This window comes from Vidua macroura, chromosome Z, assembly GCF_024509145.1.
Source record: "Vidua macroura isolate BioBank_ID:100142 chromosome Z, ASM2450914v1, whole genome shotgun sequence".
In the NCBI taxonomy this organism is placed as follows: Eukaryota; Metazoa; Chordata; class Aves; order Passeriformes; family Viduidae; genus Vidua; species Vidua macroura.
The window spans coordinates 67,992,817-68,018,049 of record NC_071611.1 but is presented as its reverse complement, the minus strand read 5'-3'; the positions used below and the strand labels follow the sequence as shown (position 1 = coordinate 68,018,049).

The 25,233-nt window shown below is 42.5% G+C and overlaps 1 protein-coding gene across 1 annotated transcript; it reads right to left on the bottom strand.

Annotated features, from left to right (window-relative positions):
- Positions 1-410: 410 nt before the first annotated feature.
- On the bottom strand, positions 411-9,002 carry LOC128821591 (ketosamine-3-kinase-like). The gene is made up of 6 exons (XM_054002783.1): positions 8,810-9,002; positions 5,840-5,991; positions 4,418-4,509; positions 3,843-3,925; positions 3,294-3,416; positions 411-2,595 (listed from the first exon to the last, which is right to left on the bottom strand). The coding sequence occupies exons 1-6, from the start codon at positions 8,948-8,950 to the stop codon at positions 2,257-2,259; spliced, it is 930 nt and encodes a 309-aa protein (XP_053858758.1). The 5' UTR covers positions 8,951-9,002; the 3' UTR covers positions 411-2,256.
- Between the last annotated feature and the right edge of the window lie 16,231 nt (positions 9,003-25,233).

The following is a 25,233-nucleotide window of genomic DNA, read 5'->3' as shown; positions in this document are numbered from 1 at the left end:
CCTGCATTACTTGCATAAACATAACTTTTCTTCAATCACAAAAATATTTTGATTCAGTTCCATAAGGAAAAGGTAATCTCTGAAGGCTTGCTGTTTATCAGTCAGTTTATCTCAAAACTACAACTGACATAAAATCTACTGCCATTTTCATTTTCCCCTGCCAATAATGAAGAGTGTTTATGTATTTTAGGAAAATTAACATCCTGACTTGCACTGTAATGAAAATGTAAATTTTTATCAGTGACACACTGCTCCAAACCAATCCATGACCATATGCACATTCCCAGAAACACCCCAGATGATCATAATTTACCTAACAAACTAAGGATCTTTAACAGGTTAGAGCAAGTAATTCCCTAAGAATAAACCAAGATGTAAAGTTTTAATTCAGAAAACAGTGACAACAATAATCAACTGAGAAACCTTTTATTCAGGTAACAAGGTCAAAGTAAAACCTATTTTACCAAGCAGATGTTTTGCAGCAAAAGTCAAACAACCAGTGAGAAAAGCAGTAGAATTAAGGGAAGTAGTAACAAATACCAGTCTTCTCCAAATGTGTTTCCAATTTGTGTAAGTAACTGCCAAACTAGCAACTAGAAAACCCTCAGTAATCTGCCAATATCCAGTGCAAAGCAGTTTTAGTTAATACAAGTCATTCCCCAACACTCAAAAGTGCATGTTAGAATCATGCATCTCTCTCACCTACCTGGCAGGTTTGCACAGAAGCACTGCTGCCAGCCTACATCAAAAGAGTACAAATTCAGTATTAAAGCCACAGTCCACAGACTATGATCTATCATCAAGGACTTCTGACAGGGTGAAGTGCTGCTCTGGGAGTTACACGTTACCTTCCTTCCCTTTCATGCCTCTTACCACAACATCAACAGCACGCTCTTACGGGGGACTGTCACGTGAGAGTTTAGGAAAGGAAAACCCCTTGCTTTCCAGGTTATCCAGAGAAGTACTGAGCCCAGAGGTGTCTACATCTTCCTCTTTCTGGCGTGTCTGAAGCCCTGAAGTGAACAGTGCAGCACTCTAAGTCTGCATTAGAACTTGCGAGCACAGGTGTACAAATGGTGCAGCCTTGACACTGGGCACATTTGTGGTCCTACTGACATAAATGCTGTGGTTTACTGATCCTTGTGCCAGAGTAAGGTTGATAAACTATTGTTGATAAACACACTGGTATCAGAAAGCACAAGCAGGTGTATGCCCTTGGAATAAAATTAGCTGATAGGCATTCCTGTAGAGAAGCAGAGGGTTGCAGCCTGTGAGCCACCCCAGGAGTCTCCCCTGACCTCCTTCCCCTTTTAAGTTATATTTTTATAGTTTTCTTTGGGGGTATGGAAAAAACAAAGTGCCAGCATGATTAGGTGGATTTTGACTGACTTTAGTCATACAGGTGAAGCATGTGCAGGTTTTATTTCATTAGAAAATATACCTCCACAAGGTGTGTACATGGAAAGTGTCTTACCTGTAAAGTTCTCTAAGAATGCACACTATTGGACAAAAGCATAGTCTAAAAAAGGAAGAGAACTAGTTCTGGTGGAAGCAAAATTGCTGTGGATAAAAGCCCACTGACCAGAAAGCAGAGAACAGCCTACAAGCATTCCAGGAGGCACCAACAGTCTGTATAGACTGGAATCAATCACCAAAACCCTGGAGGTCTTTAAAAGCCTCTGGAGCCAATCCTAAGTAATCTGCTTAGGTAGAGAGGTTGAACTAGATGACATTCTCTGATCCCCCCCGCCAACCTCCCCCACTCTGATTCTGTGAAAATTAATAGCAAGTCCAAATCCATTCTCACAGTTCGTAAACATAATTCCTAAAATTACGTTACATAATTTTCCTGTACTTTCAAGCTCTGTTGTTAACATTGCTCTCATGCACACAACTGGACATAAAGAGCTGAAAGAGGAAGACACAGCAAAATGCAGTAAGCAACTTCTTTTAGGCATATCATTGGTGTTTATTTGTGTTACCCTGCACAGTCTCACGTGCTTTCTGGACACTGAGACCTTTATTCACTGTGCAAATTCACTCCTTCCTTAGTTTTTTCCCTCGTGGAGTTATCCCCAGCTATCCTAAAAAGGGATGACTATTTTACACTTGGTATTCAGCAGGAGACACTGGTTCTAGGTCTTTAACAAGGTCAAGGGTCTCACAGGTTGTTTTTAACATTACTACTCCTGCAGCTGCACCACCAAGTATGGGGTTCTCCAAACAACACAGGAAGTACTTGGCTTAAGCAGCAAGTTACTTTACAAGGTTTCTCATAATGTTTAAAGAAGACCCTCTGTACCCTGAACCAAAATGGTTCCAGTGGTTCATGTAGTGGAACAGCTGATAAAGCTTCAGGCGTTTCTCAAACCCTGCGGCTCTGGGGATTTTACTGTGATAAGCAGAATAAAAAGAACTGGTGAAGCCACCAAACATCCCAGCTATTGCGAGCTCATACTCTGAATGGCCGTAGAAAGAAGCTGGATCAAAGATAATCGGACCAGAATCATCCTCAGCTACATTTCCTCCCCAGAGATCCCCATGCAGGAGAGAAGGAACGATTTCCACACCACAGAAAAAACTGGGTATCTTCAGCTGCAGGGGGAGAAAAGCAAGACATGTAAATTTTACAATCATTCACTTTAAAATGCAGAGGTTTATCTGCATACTTGAAGCATCCTAAAACCCATCATTTAAACCACCACAGGACTTGGTCAGCAGTGATGCTGAGTACATCTAGAGGACTCTTATTGTTCATAAAAGGCAGCAACAGAATGGTCATCTAAATCTTTTTTTTTGCAAGAGAATAAAAACCTTGAAACTCAGATATTGACCAGGGTCAGTAAAAACAAGCACCAACACTTCATAATGAAAAAGCTCAAGGATGTCTCACCAAATTTCCAAAATGTAGGACTCAAAGGTCCAATAGTGCAGTCATTTAATCAGGTGCAAACAGTGAATGAACAGACAGCAAGCAGAACAGAAGTGCTTATGTATGTACATCTCATCATGAACGTGTTACAGAGAATGAGAATATGAACTCCATCCAGCATTTCCCAAACAGTAAGCAAAGTGCCTATCTGGCACTTTGGAATTCACTCTGGAATGTTAGCATAGGGAGATATGGCAAATGCCATTATAGCTTAGAAGAAGGGCATTTTAATCCCTAAAAACTGGAGTCTCTTACCAACAGAACCTGGTACAAACCAACAAACAGGAACTCTGGTTTAAAAAAATAAAATTTAAGTATACCCAGCTCTCCCAATAATGAGAACTGAGGGAATTCCTCCTACCTGAAGCTGTGCCCAAAGTTCTCTTGCTTCTTTGTCACCTGATTTCTTTTCAATCATGTCCATCTGGGGCTGGATCCTTTGTCTAGCAAAGAAGGTCACCCAGTCACTCTGCCAGTTGTTCACCTGAAGGAACAGCACTGTAGATGTCAGTTCTACACCACACAAAAGGCAGATTTGCTTCTTTTTCAAATAAGCCCTTTGAGTTTCATGCAGTCTTTGTGCTGGTACCATCCAGGACAGTAAATACTATCATCATTTAATCAAATGTTATTTTAAAACATTAAATTAGGATCATTTTCTCTTAGACTAGTTCTCTCTTTAAAACGTTAATTAGAATAATTTTCTCTTAGTGATTAAAGTCCAAGAAATTGAAGAGCTATCAGTGTCCAAAACACTACCTTCGTTAGCAGGCTGAACCATGCTTTTTTTAATTTTCACAGCTCCACAAAAATTCATTTATTTCCATTATGATAACTTTGACCCTCTGTGTCACTGAGGGGAAAACAAGATATATTTAAAATTTTATCAGTCTGATAAAGTACAACCTACCTGTGGAAGATAACCACAGCAGGTAACTGTATGAAAGCCAAACTGATTCACAAACTGGATTTCTGTTTGCCCTTGACCTTTACCTTTCAAAACAAAGACAAAAATTCAACAGTGACAAAATACTGAGCATCCATGACACAAATGAACCTTTAAAACTATGCGGGAGTACGGTGTTGCTTCTACTGAGAATAAAAAAAAAAATTGCACTTTAATATTCTTTTTATGGTTACAATGTGGTTGGTTTTTAAATTTAAAGTTTGATATAAAGCAGGTATATTCTGCTCTTCAAAATTGTATTTTGAGGTTCTTTATCTCCTCTAATACCATAAAAACTGTGGTTTGGGCTCCCAAGTGTCCAAAACTGAGTATGTGTTTTGCTTACACAAACCCAAACAGAGCAAACAAAAGCAAGAAGAATCCCTGCCTGGGTCTGTTTCATCCAAACCTATTCTCACTATCTTCTCACTGCTATCTTCATGGGAAGATGAACTTGCCCTGAAGTAGCAGAAGTAATTTTAACTGCTTTGTAGATTATTACCAACTGGGTTAAATTTGCAAACAGCTGTGTACTATACCAACTATGCTCCCTTCTTTCTTCAGCTTCTCTCCAAGTTTCTGGTTATGAAGGTGAAGATCAGCCAGCTGAGTTCCAAGCAGTGCTGAGTGTCTAAGAAACAAAAAAGTAATCTGAGTACCACTGACACATGAACAGAACCAGGTCTTAATATTCCAGGAGTTACTTGAACAGATTTATCAAGTAAGTAAAAGCAGTTCTACACCTCTAATAAAATTTTTTTTCAGTGTATTCCAGTTATAAACACCTTGTCTTCCTAGCAAGACTGGATAGTAACACAAAATGTACTTACTTGGCTGTTTCTGATACCACTGCTGAAAGTTAAAGTGAGCAGCAAGCATAAATTTACTAACAATGAGAAACTATAAATTCTGATTTCTGTGTGACATCATTTCTGTAAGGACTCTGTTGTACCCTTTTTTCCCAACTCTGGTAAACTGTGTTTGGGAAACAGAACCAAAAGGCTGATCCTTTTCTTTCTACTGCTGCTCCCAGCTGCTTTTCTCTAACATGCCTAGATGATGAGAGTCACAGGGGCCTAGTTTATTAGCAATTTTTAATAAAACCTCATCCTCTACATGGTTCAGAAGAGTCTTGTAGTAATTGCAAACAGATATTACAACCAGTTGCCTCCCATGTTAACAAAATTACTTTTCTTTTACTGCCTTTGACCTTCCTCAACTTTCCCTGTTCTCCAGGCATTGTTGTTTAAGGCAAAGTTATTTCTTCAATTTGTTCCTGTTAAACAGGAAATCTGCGTGCCAAAGGTACCATTTTTGACCCCAAAAGAGCAACATCTCTGCCCTTTCTCTTGGGACTCACTGAGGGCTCTTCATGAATTAGAAACTCGGCCAACAAGTAGGATGAGGGACAAGACTTTAAACTGGTTGCAGAAGTTCTGAGAGAGAGATGAGAAATTGATCATGATCACCTCCCTAATGGAATCACACAGATGAATTAATCATATTAAGTGCTCGTCACAAAGAAGGGTCAAAATTTTGTAACTATCAAAATGAACGTAAAAGCTGAAAATACTGAAATCAAGATTAATTGATTTGGGGAAGTGCCTCTGCACAATCATGCCAAGCAATAAAGTACTGCTTGTTATACAGGGGGCAAGTACACAACACAGGTGATCAGGCTGGTCATCTTCCTTTCTGTGAAAAGAAATCTTACTGTAAAAACCACTACTGTAAAAAACCACTAAAAGCAAACAAACCCAAAACCAACCAAAACTCAGACTCACTTTGGGATGTATGATCTGTTTGCTAAGTGAGGCATTATGAAGTATTTTATACAACTCTCTGTTGTGTGATTTCCCATATTGTCTTGACCCGCTTTAGAAAAAAAATAAACACGTTTCCCCTATGATCATGACAGCCAAAATTTCTGGTTAAAGAAGGCAAAGATAACAATATTTTACCTGTTCAAGCCCCTCATTTCCAAATGTTCCATCACAAATGCAGTACTTCCTCCAGGCAGGTCTATAACTTTGATGGGTTTAGGCACTTTTATCGTCTCTGTTTTCAGGATGGCTTCCAGACTTGCTATTTCTCCCTCAAACATTCTTCTGGCCTGCCAGATATTAAGGGAAAGCATTAGTGTCCATGAGCATCAGTCACAGGCAAACAAAGCACTTCCACAAAATCAATAAAACTTACACAGAAAGGCTGGAGGAAATGTTTATTCACACACAAGATACAGACAGGACCACACCATCAGACTTGACAGTAGTTTTACAAACACAGTAAAGTCACTCCAAAAAACAAGTGAGTGAAAATTACTTATGTTCTAGAATTCTCTATAATTTAGAAAGTCTGTTTGCAACTGAAGGAGTGCAAACTGCTTATGGACAAAGTATGAGCTCCATCAGCTATGCCCCATCAGATTTGTGTTCTAGAGCTTTCACCAGAATGGTTTTGCATGGTGTTTTCTTTTACCTCATGAGGGAAGGGCGTGGGTGGCAATCAACTGTAGCAGCCAAAAGCCCCTTATCACACTTGCCCAACCCAAGCCACCAACAACTGCATTTGCTTGGAAGACATTCTGAATTTGGGACCTATTTCTGCACCTGCTACCCACAGCAAGGAATACCTACTCTCCTGAGCTTCCCCTCTGAGCTCAGTGACACCCATCACATGAAGAAATGTTTCTCTACAAGAGTCAAGCAGGGGTTGTAGAAAGAGCACGTGCGAAATTTAACATATCTGGTAAATTCAAAAGCAGGGAAGCAGAATTAATAAAATAGAAAGAAAATCCTAGTCCTTTAGTAATGTTCCATGAACACAGTCACAGGACAATTTGCAGTAGGCAACAACTAAGAGGCAATCACAGAATGGTTTGTGCTGGAATGGACCTTAAGACATGCATAAACACCACCTTGTCCCACCCACTGGGGACACTTTCTCCTATCTCCAACCCCTGTCCAGCTGGGCCTTGGACACTGCCAGGGACCCAGGTGCAGCCACAGCTTTTCTGGGCACTCTGCCAGGGCCTCACCACCCTCAGAGTCAGGAATTTCTTCCTCATATCTGACCAAAACCTAATCTCCTTAAATTGGAAGCCATTCCCTGTTTCCCTGTCACTCCAGGTCCTAGTAAAAAGTCTCTCCCCATCTTTCCTGTGGGCTCCCTTCTGGCCCTGGAATGTCTCTACAGTGCCTTCCCTTCTGCAGGCTGAACAATCCCAGCTCTCCCAGCCTTTCCTCATGGTGCTCCGTCCCTCTGACCATCTTTGGGAGACATCTCTGGCTGTCCTTTTGCCTCAAGAGTGTCCACAGGAAATCAGGAAATACTGTGTCTCTGTCTAAAGCACCACCCTTGGCTATGAACTGCTGATGCACAGCAGCTGCTGCCCACGCAGCACAGTGTTTACAGCACTTCAACAAAGTTTGCTTTAATCAGCGCTCAGGATCCAAACACAGGCAAAAGCACACAAAATGAAACTGCTGAACAGAAAATCCATCCAGATCTTTCCTCCCCCCACACCAAGCCTGACCTTGAAGCTAGTTGGATTGTATAGCTAAATACAGAATTAGCAAAGGCCTAAGGAAGGGCTACACCAATTCAAACTCTCTTCTGACAATCACGATAACCTTCCTGTATTATCCCATGCTACCATCCCCATTCAGCTCCCCAGCTTTATCAGAAATTCTTGAGAAATTTGGAATAGATATAGTGGCATCCATGCTTTCAAACACATTTGCTTGCTATGAAGGGCAAATACAAGTTTGGCTCCTGTTCTGCCATGGAAGCTATCTATGTGATAAACACAAGTATGGAGTATCTTTAAAATAAATTCCACTTGATCTCTGTTTCTGCAAAGGATGCTGAAGAAACAAGTTGCATTTCTACCAAATGCAGGTATCTACCTTTGACAGTATGTTCCAGATATTGAAAGGACAAAGCAGAAAAGCTTGAATAATTGTGAAAAAATATCACTACGAAAAGCTCTTTCTTGTGTGCAGGGAATTAGAAGTTTTAGTTAAAACCATGGAAGGCACAAACCCCTTCAGCAGACAATTTTATACCTGCTGGGTTGCCTTAGCCCCTGTCACAGCACTTGCAGACACTGTTATACCAGCGCAACCCTTGGACATGACAACAGCATGTCATGGTACTGCATGTCCTGGACAAACAACACCAATACCACACCACCATCCAGCCTCAGAATCAGTCAGGCTGGAAAAACACTTCCCAGATCATCAAGTCCAACCTTTGACCCATCTGCACCTTGTCACCCACATCACAGCACTAAGTGCCTCGTCCAGGCGTTCCTTGGGCACCTGCAGGGATGGGGACTCCATCACCTACCTGGGCAACCCCTTCCAATGCTTAACAGCCTTTTCCAGGAAAAATTGCTGCTGAGAGTAGGTTTGATATTAGGAAAAAATTCCTGACTGTGAGAGTGGTGAGGCCCTGGCACAGGTTTCCCGGAGAAGCTGTGGCTGCCCCTGGATCCCTGGGAGCGTCCAAGAGCTGCTGCCCACCCTGAGCCCCCCTGGCCCAGCCTGAGGCCGTTCCCTCTCCTCCTGTCCCTGTTCCCTGGAGCACAGCCCGACCCCCCCGGCTGTCCCCTCCTGTCAGGAGTTGTGCAGAGCCACAAGGTCCCCCCTGAGCCTCCTCTTCTCCAGGCTGAGCCCCTTCCCAGCTCCCTCAGCCTCTCCTGGAGCTCCATTCCCTTCCCCAGCTCCGTTCCCTTCTCTGGCCACGCTCCAGCCCCTCCATTCCCTGTGTGAGGGGCTCAGAGGTGATACAGCACTCGAGGTGTGGCCTCATCAGGGCCAGCGCAGGGACAGTCCTGCCCTGCTCCTGCTGCCACACCAAGCCGGAATGCTGCTTCCCGTCGCGGGGCCTGCCCACCCCCGGCAGCCCCTATCCCTACCCCGCCACACCTCCGACTGAGAGTTGCACTTCACGAACACCCGGCCGTGGTCCGTGTCGTAGCTCTGGCCCTGGCTGATGCAGCCGCCCCCCATATGCCCGGTCGGCCGCAGCACCGCTGTGCCGAGCGCTCGCTTCAGCGAGTCCTCCATGGCGCCGACTGCCGGGGCGGGGACGGGCGGGAAGGGACGGGGCGAATCCGGGCGGGCAAGGGAGGGAAGGGACGGGCCGAGAAGGGGCGGGACGGGAAGGAAGGGAGCGGGCAAAGGGCGGCTGAGGCGGCTGAGGTAGCTGAAGGACCCGGGCGCTATTGTCAAAAGATTCTCTCGTTCCTCGGATGCCAGTTCTCCCCTATGTTCGGTTTTATTCTTCTCTTAATCACCGAACAATTCCAAAATTGTTCCACCAAGTACAAAATCACGTAATATGTTGAGTTGGAAGGGACCCACAAGGACCATCAAAGTCCAGCTAGGGGCCCTGCACATGACATCCCCACTATCCCATGTGCCTGAGAGCATTGTCCTACAGTATTTTTCTTACAATCTACACAGCTGCATAATAAAGGTACCGGATCTCCAGGATCTACTGATAAATTTATTATTAAGCCCTGAAGAAATTAAAAGACCAGAAAAAATTCAGCTTCAAATATGATATTTGAATAACAAATATTATCAACAGAAGTAAGGCAACAACACAAGTTGAAACTTGTGTTTCAAGGCTGAAACTTCTTTAATACAGAAGTTTGATGCTAACTTACATCATCTTAAATACATAAGCTACAGTTTAGAAATGACATACATAATCTTACAGGTATTAACCTAAAGTTTTAAATAAATAAGGTACACTTGATAGACATGTCCTGGCTGAAGCAGACAGTGGGTGCCAGGACTCTGCTCACTGTTGCCAAATTTCTGTATTAATCTCTTAATGTAAGACAGATTGTTGTGCGGATACTGGTATCCATTCTTCACTTCACAGTAGCCGGGACTACACTAGGAATGAAAGATAAAAAGAAGATTAAGGCATGTAAACATTTCTGTGGAGTTTAGAATTGCATGTTCTTCGGTTTAAAGCAGCACCAAAGACAGCTCAAATGGGTGCAGTCTGAGGGCTGAACAAATTCTTTGACTTCATTTTGCAAAAATAAGAGTGAGCATACGTCGAGTCTCCGCATCAGTGGGAATTCCTCATGGTTTCCCTTTGTCTCCTGGCACAGCATGAGGGAATTATAAATACATAGCAATCTAGCCAGGTCACCAAATCCAAACGTTAACCCAAAACTACCAATCCTACCACTAAGTCATGTCCCAAGTACCACTTTTACTCCTTTTTGAAATCCCTCTAGGAATGGTGACACCCCCAAAGTCCAGGGCAGTCTGTTCCAATGTTTGACAACACTTTTTGGACAGGAAACCATTCGAATTAAGCCTTCCCGGGTGCAACTCTAGGCACTTTTCTCTCGTACTGTGCTTTTTCCCTGGCAGAAGTGCCTGAAGCCAGGCTGATCAGCAGGAATCACAGTCTCATTCAGCACCCTCCTCTCACTGTGCTCCCCGTGGGATGCAATGGCATTCCCTTAGTGACACCCGGCCCTTCCCGCTCTTCATTTCCACCCCTCTTGTTACACATCCCTTGGGAGTGGAGAAGAACAGTTACTGTGTGCCCGAAGTGACTCAAAAAAAATACCGAGTGATCTTTGGTTAACTTGTTTTTGTTTCTCTTCTAAGGAGGATGTCAGTGTTGCCTCTGAGTGTTCAGGAGAGCAGCCTGTAAACAGAGCTGCAGCTGAGACAGCTGTGCCTGGCAACACAAGCAATGGGAACAGTTCCCTGGAGTCCGAGAAGCCTGGTAAGAGGAGAGCCCACGTTCCTGGAGAGAGCTCTGAAAAGGGCTGCTCTGAGCTGGGCAGACAGGAAGGGAGATCAGAAGAGTTCAGTCCCTGTCTGCAGCGTTGATGCCTCCCGTGCCTTTGGCTCAAATCCTGCACTGGCACCACCTCCCCAAGCCCTGCAGAGGCACCAACAAGGCAACAGAGCTGTGAATGAACCTGACCTGTGGGAGTTGTGTCACCAGCCCTGATGTCCCCATTGCCAGCTGAGGTCCATGGATCTATGTTCTGCAGGGTGACAATGCTATGGAGGCAGCACTGTGTAAGAGTCCGTCTGAAGCCCCCTTGTTCTCCATTCTGCCTTCCAATTGCCACGAGAAAGAATCCCTTCCCCCACTGCAGTTCCGGTGTAGAACAGGACACAGCGCAGGTGGAACCACTGAACTGTCATGCTAGCTGTTCTGAACAAGGCCTGGCAAGAACTTGGCAAGGAGTTGGCAAGGACTTGGCAAAGACCTGACATGGACCCAGCATGGGACAGCCTGATGCGTGGCCTGCTTCTAATCTCCGTTCTTAAGCCGAATGAACTTTTGGGGTGACTCCCGTGGTCCTTCATTGAAGACCCCTCATCTGCCTCGTTACCACTGTGACAAAGAAAGAATGAGAACCCTCCTCCCAAGGACTGAGACTGAGACCCCTACTATAGGGAGGAGGGGAAATTGGTGGTCTGACCACTAATGACATGACCTGTTTCCCTTCAGTAATTTCAATGGACTTATTCTTCATTGTATTCGTCTTGCTTTGGTGGTTTCTGTGGACTCACCTGTTCCCTCGTGGCGATTACAATCGACTTTCATTGTTACACTTGTTCCCCCCTCTTTCCTCTGTGGACTATAACTGGACCCCCGAGTCGACCAGAACTTCGGAGACTCCCCCGACACGACAGACGGATCCCCATCGTCTGGACCACTGAGGATCTCGCCTGTGTTAGTAGATATTCCCATACCCCTCTTCTCTCTCTCTCTCTCTCTATCCTTTTATCTCCTTTCTGATCCCCATTATCGTATTTACTGTTTTGGCCCCTAATAAAGGTGCATTTGTTGTGATTAACTGATAGTCCCTTGTTGTTTGCCTTTTTGCACTTTTGGGATCCGTGAAAAGAACCATCACGACACCCCGCAATAAGCGGATTGTGACAGATACAAAACAATTTCCAACAGAAAACAGGGGAAAAAAGCCTTTGAACACATCTTTACTTGGAAGAAAGGTAGCTGCTGCAGCAAATACTTATCGGGACAAAAAGGATGAGCTGTCATTCTTTAGGTTATTGTGAGTGCATGAAATACTGTTACTAAGCCTCTGTTTTCAAGACTATAAAACACACAGTGCAATGTGAATCTCTATTTAATCTCCTTACCAGTACAAGTTAGGCTGGATTCTGAGAGCCCTGTTTAATTACTTTAATGCTTCGACCATTCCTGTGAATGTTCAAAAGCCATTAACCATAGCACTCAGTCTCTGGCAGATATTTGGTCTTGAAGGAAAACTTTGTACTACTTTTTTTCCTATCTCTTTTAAAACTCACTGATTTCATTTAATAACAAGAGCTACAAAACCAAACCATGTGGGAAAGGCCTATTTATTGTAGCAAACATCTCTGTTGTCAGAAAATGTCCTTTAGATAAAATCTGAATTCCCAAGGACCCTATCCTCTCCCTCTCTCCCTTTCTTTTTCCTTTGCCTCTTTTTTTTCACCTTTTCCCTTCCCCTTTCCCATTTCCCATTCCCTCTTCACTCCTATTGTCTCTTATTTTCACAGAAAGAGGTTTTTATAACCCATCCCCTTCAAAGGGATTTACCAGCCTTTCATTAACTCTGCCAGATGCTGTTGGAAGGTGCTCTCTCCATTCTCTGAGGCATCTCTACACCATCCTGTCCCTGCAGATGCTCTTGCTTGGTGGCAGAGGCTGTCCCAGCACTGCCAACAATAACTGTGCAGCCAGAGCTGCAGAATTTGTCATTGCTGGCCAGAAAGTGCCACCCCTGGAGGGGAAATATCAGTAGGAGCTCATGCTCTGCCTCCCCGTGCTGACAAATCCCTGGAGTCCCTCCTGCTGTGCTCTGTGGCAGCACTACCAGAGGAGGCAGAGGATGTGACAAATCTTCAGGGACAACTCGGGCTGGGCTCTGGGCAGCAGGACCTTCCCTTGGCCCACGGTCAGTTCTGCAGACAGGTATGGCCACGCTCCTCAAAACACTCCTTGCTTTTTGGGGGAAATCCCTTCAGCTTTAGTCACTTAAGGCTCTGAAAGGCGCCAAACACTCAACCTTCTTTTCCTGAGAAAGCAGATGATGGGCAGTTCTCCAGCCCATGGAATTAAAAATAAATTCTTTTGACCTAAGTAGCCTCCAAGCACATATTTTGTGAGGGAATTACTTTCCCACACATGGTGCACTTTCCCTCTTTTACTGCTAACAAAATCCCAGTGTTTGCTGCAAACAGGCCCAGGATATTTTCATGAGTAGCTCATAAAATAGCTCACAATCAGGCTCCTGAGAAAAGCAAAGTGTGTTTTCTAATATAACCAGTTAGTTTGAGTTTTGAACATTTTGCATTCACAACTGAGGCCCTGTAAGCAATTCTAATTGTTGTCAGTAGGTGAGGTACTTCTGAACTAAGAAATAAGTTTTACATGGCATTTCCTAATGGATAATAGTCATAAAAAAGAATGGATGTTTGGAGAGTGTGTTATTATAATGTGGTATGTTCAAGGTGTCACACACACACACACGCACACACACAGAGCGTGCAACATCTCTCCTTTATACTTTTCTTTTATATAGTTCTAAGAATTTATAATTTTTTTTTTGGCATAAAAGGTCAAAGACTCAGTAGTGAACACCTGTCAAGCCTCCTGGACCTCTGTTCTGGCTATCCAGGGCCATAGGGTGCTATTTCAAAAGATATTTTTTGGTCAACAGTAGCAGACATAGGCCCCAAGGCACCAACCTGCCCTCTTTGTGTATCATCAGCAATAGAAATTGGTTCCTTCCAGTTCCCAAATGTAAAAAAATATGTATTTCTGCATGCAAAAATATGATGACTTTTGCTGATGTTAGTAACATTTCACAGGGCCAAAGATGATTAAGATTTCTGAACTTTTACAAAATAGAGATGCAAATGTCACAGAAAGTATAGCAAGGATGAAGGTTTAATCATCCTGGAAAAGCCCTCTCTTGCTGAAGTATCCATAGAATCTCAGCTTGATCCAGAGTGCACTGATCCCACCTTACCTGTCCATGAGCCATCCTGGAAATGCAGAGCATGCCAGCCCCAGTCTGGTTCTACTGCCCGTTTTTATGCACAACTGTCTCCAAAATCTGCAGCAGCACAAGCAAAGGTCACGGCAAAGCCCATTCTGAGGATGGCTTGCGGACCCTCCACACCTATTCCGAGTGCATGGGGACAGCAGGTTCTCTCACGGCAGCAGGTTGGTGAGTCCCACGTGCCCTCAGCCTCGTGCTGTCCCTGTCCTGTACCTTCTGTGCCCTGAGCCCAGGAAATGTGACACTGACGCTACCGGGGACACGATTTCTGCTTTGGCCGGACACTGCAGCGTCTCCAGGCTGCCCTGGGCTCAGCCCTGGGGCAGCTCTCTCACCAGCAGGAGAGCACAGCCCGGCTTGGCGCAGCTTCTCTTCAGCTCATGGTGCCAGGAGTTGTTTTGTGTGGGGTGAGGCTGCACCGGCACTGGGGCAGAGGGCAGGGACAGCACGGGGACAGAGGCCAGCCTGGGCACCGCTCACTGCAGGGTCCCTCAGCTTCATTGGCCACGGACACTTCTGGAGACAGCAAAAACCCCAGGAAAATGGCAGAACAGGGAAAGGAAAACAAGAGGAACACAAGGAAACAAAAGGAAAACAAGAAATCAGTGCCAAGTACACATTTAAAATCACACTTGCTTCAAAATTGCCTGTTTCTTGTCAACAGCTGGCACATTTAGACAACCAAAGGTATCCAGTACATAAAGTTCTAAAGCTACATCACTTGAAATGCCTAATTTCTGTTTCGCTTCAGAGTCATCCATTATGGAGAAAAACATATTTTTTCCCTTATCTGCCTCTCACTGTAAGTCAATTTCCTGAACTAAACAGCTGGGAAATAAAAATACAGGTAGTCCAAACAGAGCAAGACATAAACTTCCACATCAACTCTAGAAAAGCAAGAAGCTTAAGTCAGCATGCTCATAATTAGCAAAATGGCTGAGGAAAGAAGGGTTTTTACAAAAACTCACACACTTCTGAAAGCTGATATTGTAGCACCTGTGGCTAACAAAAGTTGTATTTAATCTCTGCAGATATATTGCATTCATGCTATTGAACCTTCAATTCAATGTACAGAGAAATTTTATGGAGCTTCCAATTCAATCCTGTCAACTGTTGACAAGATCAACTACCACAATTGCAGTGTCTTTAAGTTAAACTATGCAAAATAATTTAGTCCCTGAAAGACCAGGTAAAATTGCATCTCCTATGTAAGGAAATGCATGCTTACTACCATAATATTTTCTTTCTGTAGCAGAATTTCAGAAGAGTCACAGGGAGTGAGGAAGGATTATGGAAGAGTCTGGGAACTGCTTTCCTCAAGACTCAAGAGATTCAATATCCAGCCTTTTTTTTTGTGCTGGGAAATATTTGTCTGGCTTCTGTGCAGCTTCCCAACTACTCATTTTATGAGGCAATTGACAGTTGTGTGAATGATCCCTTTATTTTTACAGTTTTGATATGTACACAGCAAAATTAGATGCCTTTAGGTTTATAACACCAGAATATACTTAGTCTGCAGATCATAACTCTTACTGTTTGTGGGAACTCCCCCTGAGGTTCGCTCTGATGGGGAGATGCCTAAAAAGTTCTGTGCCAGGATTGAGAGACAAACGGGACTTTTTGTTTTTTCGGTCTTCAGGTTGTTGTTTATTTTTTCTCTTCTCAACAGTTCAGCACGCCGTCTGCACACCAGACTTAGCGTACAAAGAGAAAGGTACCAAGAAATACCAAGACACACAGGTTCAAGGTATTTTAAAACTCTTTTGTCCAATTAATGCTTAGAAGGTATTTTATTTCTACCTTTCTACCAATAACTAATTATTTGTCTGTTCACACAACATCTGCATTGTGGCTCTTTCTAACCAATCACTCTGTGCCACCAACACTGCAGAAAATGGAGTAGATGAAGAACAAGAAGGAGCTCAGACAATTCCCAAAATCCTCCATCTTGTCTTCTATCTACCTCCATACTAAAAACCCAAAACTCTAAGTGTTTCACCCTGTGATAAACTATACTACTATCTATTTCACACACTCGTAGATTCCAGTTCATCCCAAAGTCTTGGAAGCTTTCTCCATGGACAAAGGTTAAAAGCAGTGTTCTGCTAGGGATCAGGACTTCTCAGGACAGGCAGAGAAATATTCCCAGTGCCCTGGGTTCCAACACTATTGATTTCAATGATCAAGGAAATCTAGTGCTGGGAGGCTCAGGACTTTGTATTTCCTTAACTCAAAACTCCTACAAGTCTACCAGAATCCAATTTTTTAAAATTAGGTGTGATGGTCTGAATTTGAAACCCTGTCTCAGAAATTCCCAAGTCATGGGATGTGTGGCTACTTCAGAATTAAATCCAGCAAGTTCATACACCCCTCAATTATTTTAAGATAATAAGACAATAAAAGAACTTACTTATATTGTTTGTTGAACAAGCCTTTAAAATTAGGTAAGATTTGCACCATTTGAGAGAATAGCAAAGCTTCCTACCCATTTGAGTGCTGATTTTTCTGTGCAGAGTATGAAACTATTGTTCTCCCATGGCTTAATATTGGGGAAAAAAATACACACTTTTGGACCTATGTAATTATTATTTCTTACTCATCTTCCTTACACTTTGAAGAAAAAAAAAGACATTTCCTGAAGGTAGCATTTAGTGTCAGTAATCAGCAACCACTGATATCGCCAAGACTAGCAATTCAAACTCTGCAGAAATAAACAAAACAGCTCTGTCACAGAAACATCTAAAATAGCTTTTCCTCTCATTTTACACCAATGCAAGCCTTACATTGGTGTGAGTTTGGATCACCACAATGGGAACATATTCATCTGCACTCCACATTTATGCATCAGACAACCAAAGCAAATATATAACAAGTCACATAAACTGACAAAAAAGTTAATCACAAAAAGGAAAACAACTGCTTTTCAAACACCACCTTGTGTAAAAATGGTCTGCACTTTCATATATTGTTATTTCCATTAAAATTGCATCCAAACTTCATTAGAGAGATATTTGTTGTACACATCAACAGCAAATTATTTTAATAATTCAGTTAAGATTGTGCATTGTCTATTTAAATTCTTCCATACTTCCTCAATATTAAAGAAAGAAGATTCAATGCTGTCACTACTCTGTCTGTCTTGGAATAGCTGGCACTTAAATGCTTTGTCAGCCCAGAGACAGATTTACTGAGTTCAGCTAAACTGGAGACTATTAAATCCTCAAATCCCCAAATCCTCTGTATTCAACAAGGGGTTTTGAATGAAACATAAATACTCTGGTTGAAAAATTGTGTATGGAGTCTAAGTACGACAGAGCATGTCGCAGACCATTAGAGCAGTTATTTAAGAGGCAAAAATCAAAGTTAAATGGTGAAGCTTTATCTGCCTGGGCCCCTGCACAGCACAGAAGCACAGAATGGTTCAGGTTAAGAGAGATGTCCAGTGGTTTCTACAGTAAGGTCCAGCTAGAGCAGACTACTAGGGATTCTGCCCAGTGGATATTCTGCAAGGATGGATATGCAACACCTCTCTGGGGAGCTTGTTCCAGTGTTGATCACCCTTGAGGTGAAAAGAACTTCCAGTGTATTCTGGTGGGATTCCCCATTTTTTGGATGAATGGAAATTGCCTGTAAGATCCTGGCTCAGTTTTCTCTCTATCATCCCATGTTTGCCTTTTTTAGTCTCAGGAAATTGTTCCAACCTCCAGACATTCCAAAGACCATCCAAGAACATGATGCACCTCTCAGCACTCTCAGGTGGCTGTAACTCAGCCTTACTATCCCTGCATCTCTTGGTAAACCTTCTTGGCTCTTCTCTGGGCAGCAGGCACAGCTGCATTGCCAAAGAGTCTGTGTCCATCCACAGCAGCACTGCGGGCAAGCCAAAGCTCCACATTTTTGTAATCAGAGCTCTGCAACTCTGCACAGGTTCCCAGTTCCCTTTGTTTGCTCCTTGCATTGCATGCATTTCTGTGCAGGTATTGGAGATGTCCTCCTGTCATCACTGCTTCCTCAAGGGAAGCTCCACAAGCTCCCCTCTCAGGCTGTCTCCCAGCTGTGTCTCTTCTCCTATCATGCCAGTGGCATGGCTGACTTTATTCTGGTCTCTAAATCAGAAAGCTTGTTTCCCTTCTCTTTCCAAGGTGTGTAAGGCTTCTAAATTAATAAGTTGTATGAGGTACTCTGGAGGAAAGTGGATTCAGAGTAAAAGTCTGCTGCAGTTCCATATGGAATTAGGAGCATCTATATACCTAATTCAGTCCAAAGGGTGCCCTTTTATTCCAGCTTTCTTCAAGACACTTTCTCACTTTGCTTCTTCCTAATTATCATATGCCTCTGAAGTTTAGATCTCTGCCCAGTTTCTTCTCTTTCTTGCAAGAGGGACAGCTGAGAGAGACAGGATTTTTCTGACAAAGATGAGCTACTTGTCTTGGTTTGAAAAAGACAGGTGCCTGCTAAGGAAGGCAAGAGCCTCCCCCGAAATGGAAAGTGTAAACCCCCTCCCTCCAAATTGTTCTAATTTTGAAATGAAGGGGATTTCAGCAAAGATATGGGAGCAGGGATAACAGTTCTTTATTAGGGAAGAAAAGAAAAATAAAATAAACAATGCAATAATACTAAACAATACTGACAGAGTCAGAATACAGCCTGACACCCTGCTGGCCAGGGGGTTGGTAGCAGTCCCATTAAATGTTGGCTGCAGTCCTCCTGGAGTGGCAGGTGTGGTTCTGTGGAAGTAGTGATCCTGTAGAAGGGTGTAGTCTTCCTCTGAAGATCCAGTGGTGGTGTAGATGGGCCTGGTCCTCCTCTGGGAACCCAGTAGAAAAGGCTGTCGTGGTGTCCCAAAAGCTCAGATTATATCCAGGTAGGAATGCTTGGCTCCTCCCTCTGGGCGGAGCATCTCACAACAGGATGATGTAATTTTGTCAGTCCTGCAGTGAGGCTCAATGGCCCACGAACAGCAGATGTCTCCCCAGAGGGAGGATTGGTTTGTGGAAGAGATAAAGAAAACTGCCCAATTAACAGAAGACAACTGCCACCCCTCTGACAGATGGCAAATAGAACGCACACATCACCTTGCAATCTAGGACACTACTTCAGTTCATCTCGGTTGTCTGCTATCCTAACCTCTCAATTTCCTTAAATCAGCCACTCAAAGCGAAGAGACTAAAATGCTTACAGATACAGAATAAGGAAGAAAAGAGCCCAGCACACAGAACAACAGTACAAGGAAAATAGATTGCTATGTTAAAAAAAATAAAGCATCAACTGAGTCTATAGAGCCAGGCAGAAATCAGCAAGATGTAAGGAAAATGTATTTCAGAACCGAAAGGACAACAAGGCAGAGCAAGATGTGGTTCTCAATCTGTACATTCAAGGCAGTTTTACTTAAATAAAAGGAAAGTACTTATTTGTACTTTGTCATCACCACTGTGACAAAATAAACTGATCTTAGCCTTCATGTTCAGCACCACATTAATCTAATTTATTTGCTAATTTCTGTGTAGTACCTAACACATGATACAGTTTTAGATGTCACTGAAATAGAAAACTCAACTGCCACAGTTTTTAATTTAAATTGTCAATGTGACAGTGCATCCTGTTCCTTTCCTGGGAGTCAAACACAGAGATGCACTTTTTTCTTTGCTGTTGATCAGTTAAAATCACCAGCACTGCTGGCAACCTTGGAAGTGTCATTTCTCTTCCTAAGCTTCATGCACTCGATTCACCCATTTGTTTAAAGGTACAACAAGCTAACAATGGGAATGTTTTCAATATAAGTACATAAAAATACTCAAGAAACAGTCCCTGCTCTTGCAAAACTACTGCAAAGAATGATACCTCCTAGAGAGCTACTGCATCAAGCCCTACAAGTACAAGTACTGCATCAAGCTCTAAATAAATCCATGTGAAAGTCTTTAATTGCTAGAACAATCTAAACCTGTCAGCTTGCTAATTAGTTCAACTCCTGTCTAAGGCATAACACCTGGGGCTTGTTATAGGCAAATGTTAAAGGTCTATCAAGTCTATACAGGTGTGCAAACAAGCCATAAAGTTGTGCTGCTTTCCCCCACGTGTAGGAAGCAGGGGTTTTTAGCACATTTTGTTGTTATCCACATTTGATCCTTAACTTAAAATGGTTGCCCTTGCTCTTAACTGCAACTTTCCAGTGATGCTGAGGTCATTGCCAGGTGTACAAAGCACTCTGATTCTCAGGTTAGAAAACCCAGTCATTAACCCAGTCTTCTAAATGATACCGGCAGAACAGGGAGAAGCGCAGTGTGTTGGAGGTCAGACATCAGTGCAGACTGCTGAACCCATAGCCAACCTGCATATTCTCATTTTTGATATTTATGACAAGAACATCAGCAATTTAGAAGCCTCGCCCTTTTTTCATAGGTGAAGCTCTGATTCTGAATTAATTGTCCATGATTGTGCTCCTTTTTCTTTTCCTAACCTTGCAATAGAAATATAAAAACACTCTTTTAAGGGTATCTTTCAGAAAGTTACAGAAGAATGACTATCCCATTTCCTTATGCCCTGAGATCCTCACTATTATTCAGAATATTTAAGGCAATCATAAAAAAAAAAAATTGTTTAAAAGCTCCTAAAAGTTGCTAGAATTGGCAGTCATGGTCTAGCACAGCCAAGCAATATTATCAATTCATTCATACCATACACACGCTCATATGCAACAACCTGTGGCACAGGCATCACAGTTGCTACTTGCCCATTACTCTGGGGAATATTTCTCTGATTTTTGAAATGCAACTTAGTTTTCCAAAATCCTCCGCTGTGTTCCATCATCTTTTGGTAACAGTCCTTTGTCATACACATTGAAACTTTTTAACGGAGCCCATGCTGGCTGTGCATTTGCTGTTTACTGCCAGGTGTTATCTGGAAGCCAGTTCTGCTCCATTCCAAACAGAAAAGCAGGCTCAGCCTAACATCTCCCCTACCATGCGCAGCTCTCACTAGAAGCAGTTGTTCAGGCACAGTCAGATCAAACCCGACAGCCTGGCCAGATGAACTTGAACAGCCGTGACCTACACACCAAGTTGCAAATTCTCCTCCTTCATGGGGCTACATCACAGCCATGCTGCCTGTAACAGACCTCCAGTGAGGCACTATAGAGCTGCCAGGATCCCTGTCCCACAGTTGCATGGATGCAGCAGGGAGGACACATGTGCACCCAGAGTCGAGCACATGGTACCTGTCTTTCTCAAAGCTGATTTTCCTGATGTGGTCTGACAGGAGCTCCAGCCAAGCCGTATCCTTTTCAAAGGCTCCCTTGCTGCATGAAAATCAACAGATGTGGCAGTGGAACAGCATTTGGAAGGGCTGAGAAGCCAGGCAGGAAGACTATTCTTTCCCTGCTCTGACACAAACACACAGTAGTCACCAAGTGGAAGCTCCTGTAAGCCCAGTTCTTTGCAGAAAAGAGTTGAGCGGCAGGGAAAGCCAGAAAGGGAGCGGCAGGAATTTATCATTCTGTCTATAAAATAAACTGGGAAGGAAGCACACACCCATGCCAGCAACATATCATGAACTAGGCGATGGAAAACAGACACCAGCAGGAAAAGATGGCATTTTAAAGACACTTTCCAAGATAATTTACAGTTACAATAGTGATCCACTGCACTGAGAAATTATACCTGTCAGATGACTAATTGGTGATGAACACCACATGATGGAGTGAAGCTGTTTGACAATAATTGTCACCATGATCACAAAAAAACCCAGCAGCTACATCCACAACAGTCCCATCCAGCATATTAATCCTTCAAAATGTCCTGCAAGACTGAGGTCAAGTGACAAGTGATTTCAGGCTAAAACCCTTTGTAATAATTTATTAGCTGGTACTTTTTTGTTGCACTCAGATAGAAAACAAATCAGTTTCTTCCTAAGAAAAGCAATCTAATCTAACCATACACAGCACTTTGGTCTGAACTTGGACAAATATGCTCCTAAAGGAAAATAATTTCTATCTAGGATAAAGGGGATTTTTTGCCTTAACCTCAAAGTCCTCTTTAGAAATCTACTTGTATTATTTTAATAAAATTCATTCACCCCCACATACCACAACACGAATCTAATCACTTGCTTTGTAAGTTGAATATCCTGAGACACTACAGAAGTTTTATCAGCTGTTGGAAAAATGTTTCAGCCTCTGACTTTTTTTAGTGGAGTTACTGCAGTCAAAGTTTGCTGTAAATTGATGATGTAGCTGGATTAGATGTTAATATGCAGCTTGATCTATTATTCATGAGAACGAGTCACGGACCTAATTAGAAACATGACAAGCAAAGCTTTTGCATCCACAATCTGGATTCTCCCTGACATGAAAGATTTGACATGTGAATACATTTTCATTACTGAGAGAAAAGAGACAAATGACCTTTCACATCTAAGCACAAAAACGTCATGCTGGAGATGCAGAACTTGCCTTCCTGAGAGTTTGGGAAAAACCAGAAGTATCCAATTTGATACAAAAGAAAGCCTTCAAAGATGTGATTTACCCTTTGATGGAGCATCTATCTGCTTACAAATCATCCATTCCATGTACCTTTCCAGTCACAGACGTTAAATAGAGGCTTCATAGCCCTCTGCCAGGTGATCATGCCTGGGGCTCCAATAAGGTGGCACAGGAACACGTCCCATCAAGGCTTTTAGGCCTGATAAGACAAATTTTAAGAGAAATCACTGCTGTAAGTTTGGGTTTTTTCTGGTTTTTGTGTGTGGTTTTTGTTTGTTTGTTTGGGTTTTTGCTTTGTTTTGTTTTTTGTTTGGATTTTTTTGCCTTTTTTTTGTTTGTTTTTGTTTTGTTTTTGTTTTTGTTTTGCACATTTGGGTAAATTATTCCTCATCTCATTACCTACAAATTGGATGATTTAATTTCTACATCTATTTAAATATTACAGTCATATTCCAGGCCTAGATGAGACTACATTTCAGATATAAAAACATGAAGGTATTGCTGGATAAATTTGAAATAAATGTGGTCTGTGAGGCAGAGAAGCAATATTATGGGAAACATTTTCTTCAGCTTACAAAACAAGCTACCACAATATACTAATGAGCTGTCAGGGTGAAAGAAAGCATTTTAAACCAACTATTTTAACTTAGATGGCAATTAGTGTGAACCTTACAGTAAACATAGAAAAATTGAAAGACTCACACTCCTACCCAGTATTGATCTGCCCCTGGTAAAACCAAAGGTTACCCCAATGAAAGCAAGGCTTCCAAGGAAAACAAACTCAAATGGCACATAAGTACCTGGGAGTTTTTCCACACTTTACAACACTGAGCAAGAAATTCATTACTAATGAACAGCCAAAAGCTTTGCACTCAGATCTCTTTGTATGAGGGCAACACTGAAGGAGATAGGAAGGAAGAGGTCAGGATGTACTAGCTTCTAAAATTAATAATTCATTAAAAATTTCACTTGAGAGAGCTGTTATTAAAAAAAAAAATCAAACAACAAAACAACTTGAGAAGGACAGTGGAACACCTCAGAATCAATGTTCTCCGTGTCCCTACTTGTACAGAACCAGCTCCTGAGCTCTCTGTACAACATGCAATCACAAAGAGATTTCACTTAGCCCAAGCTGCTTTTGTTTCCTGTAAGCCAAGAAAACATGAGCCCTGCAACAAGGATAAGGAGCTATTTTGTTCTCAGATATTTTTAAGCATCATTATTTGTCAGCAGGTGAAAACCATCTACTCGTAGTGCCCCTTCCACCTGAAGGCACCAAGGAGCAAACAAGTGCTAATTGGATAAAAGCTACAAGTGATCAACCATTGCCTCAAACGACAATTGTGATACCTGGCCTTGGAATAGTTTTAACTGTTTCAAACTAAAAAATTAATGACAACCTTTTATAGTCTGTCATTGTTCAGGGAAATGCTTATTTTCATTCTTAGTGAACACAGGCTTTTTTAAAATCAATGAAATTCGTATTTTAGAGGAAAATGTGGAAGAGATTAAAGGTCACATTTTTCAAATTTGTAAATCAAGACATTTTACACGTTCAGCCACTGCTGTTGAGATTACTGGAATGTTCATGGTCCAGAGGTTGATTCTGAGCAAATTGAAAGCCCATCATTTAATGATAAAAGGCTCAACTAAAGAAAGATCATGAACCAAAAGAGAGAAATACCCCCACAAAAGGAATCAGAAAAGTATCTCAAGACTTGACAACTTAAACCCTATGAGCTCAGTTTCAAAGTCTTTGTCATCAAGCTGTAACATTCACCAAACAACTCCCCCAGCGGATGTAACTCTTCATGGGGCTTATTGAAGATGAAAGCAGCAGCTCACACCCTTGACATGGCCAGTGACAGAAAACAGACCTCAATCTGCCACTACTCAGAGACCCATTCAGTCCAGAGAGGGAGCTCTGGAAACATTGCTTCTTTATATTCTTCTCAGCTCACTTGAGATTCCAGTGTCAAACAGATAGAGGGAAAAAAAAAAAAAAAAGAGAAAACAACCCACAACATTCTAGGAAAGGGATTTTTACAAGTTTGTTTTGCTACTGTGTTTACACAGATTTTACTTCAAAGACTCATAAGATAAAGGTTTCAAAGAAGCAGTGTTCTGCTGAGGAGGTTGTTTGTTATGGCCACTGCCAAACTAAATATTAAAACCCCTACTAGCTGATGGCCATGTACTAGAAGTTACACTAGACAAGTGTGGCAAAGCTGTTGCAGAGTCTGGTGCTCCTCCATTTCTTTCTCCTAGCAGTCCACCATTTCCCCTCCTTTACTGAGTGCCTCAAGAGATCTAAGAAGGGCAGACAGACAATACAATGGGTCTGTCATATCTTAAAACAAAAAAGTTTAAAACTATTCTCTTTCTGCTCCTATCCAATTGCTTCTTCTTTTTTTTTTTTTATTTCCACCCCCACACCCACTTCTGGGCTTGAATGGTTCAAGGGAGTCAAACCTCAAGAGGAATATTGGCACAGGAGCATCCACCAGAGGCACAGTGTCAATCCTGTGCCTACAGTACTCAAACAAGAATTCCTGCTTATCCCAAGAGAAGGATGAATACAACTCAGCAACAAAAACTTGGGGAGTTCTTATGCTAAGGGGGTTTGCTTAATTTCTGATGTTTGTGTTTGGTTTGGGGTTATTTTGCTACTAATAACAGCAAGGTAACTTCAAGGGAAGAATCCTAAGACATTCTTAGATTCATCAAGCTACCGGAATACTAAGCACCAATACAACAGCTCTGACTTGCTCAAGTATGGAGGTGTATTAGGATGTCTAAGTGAA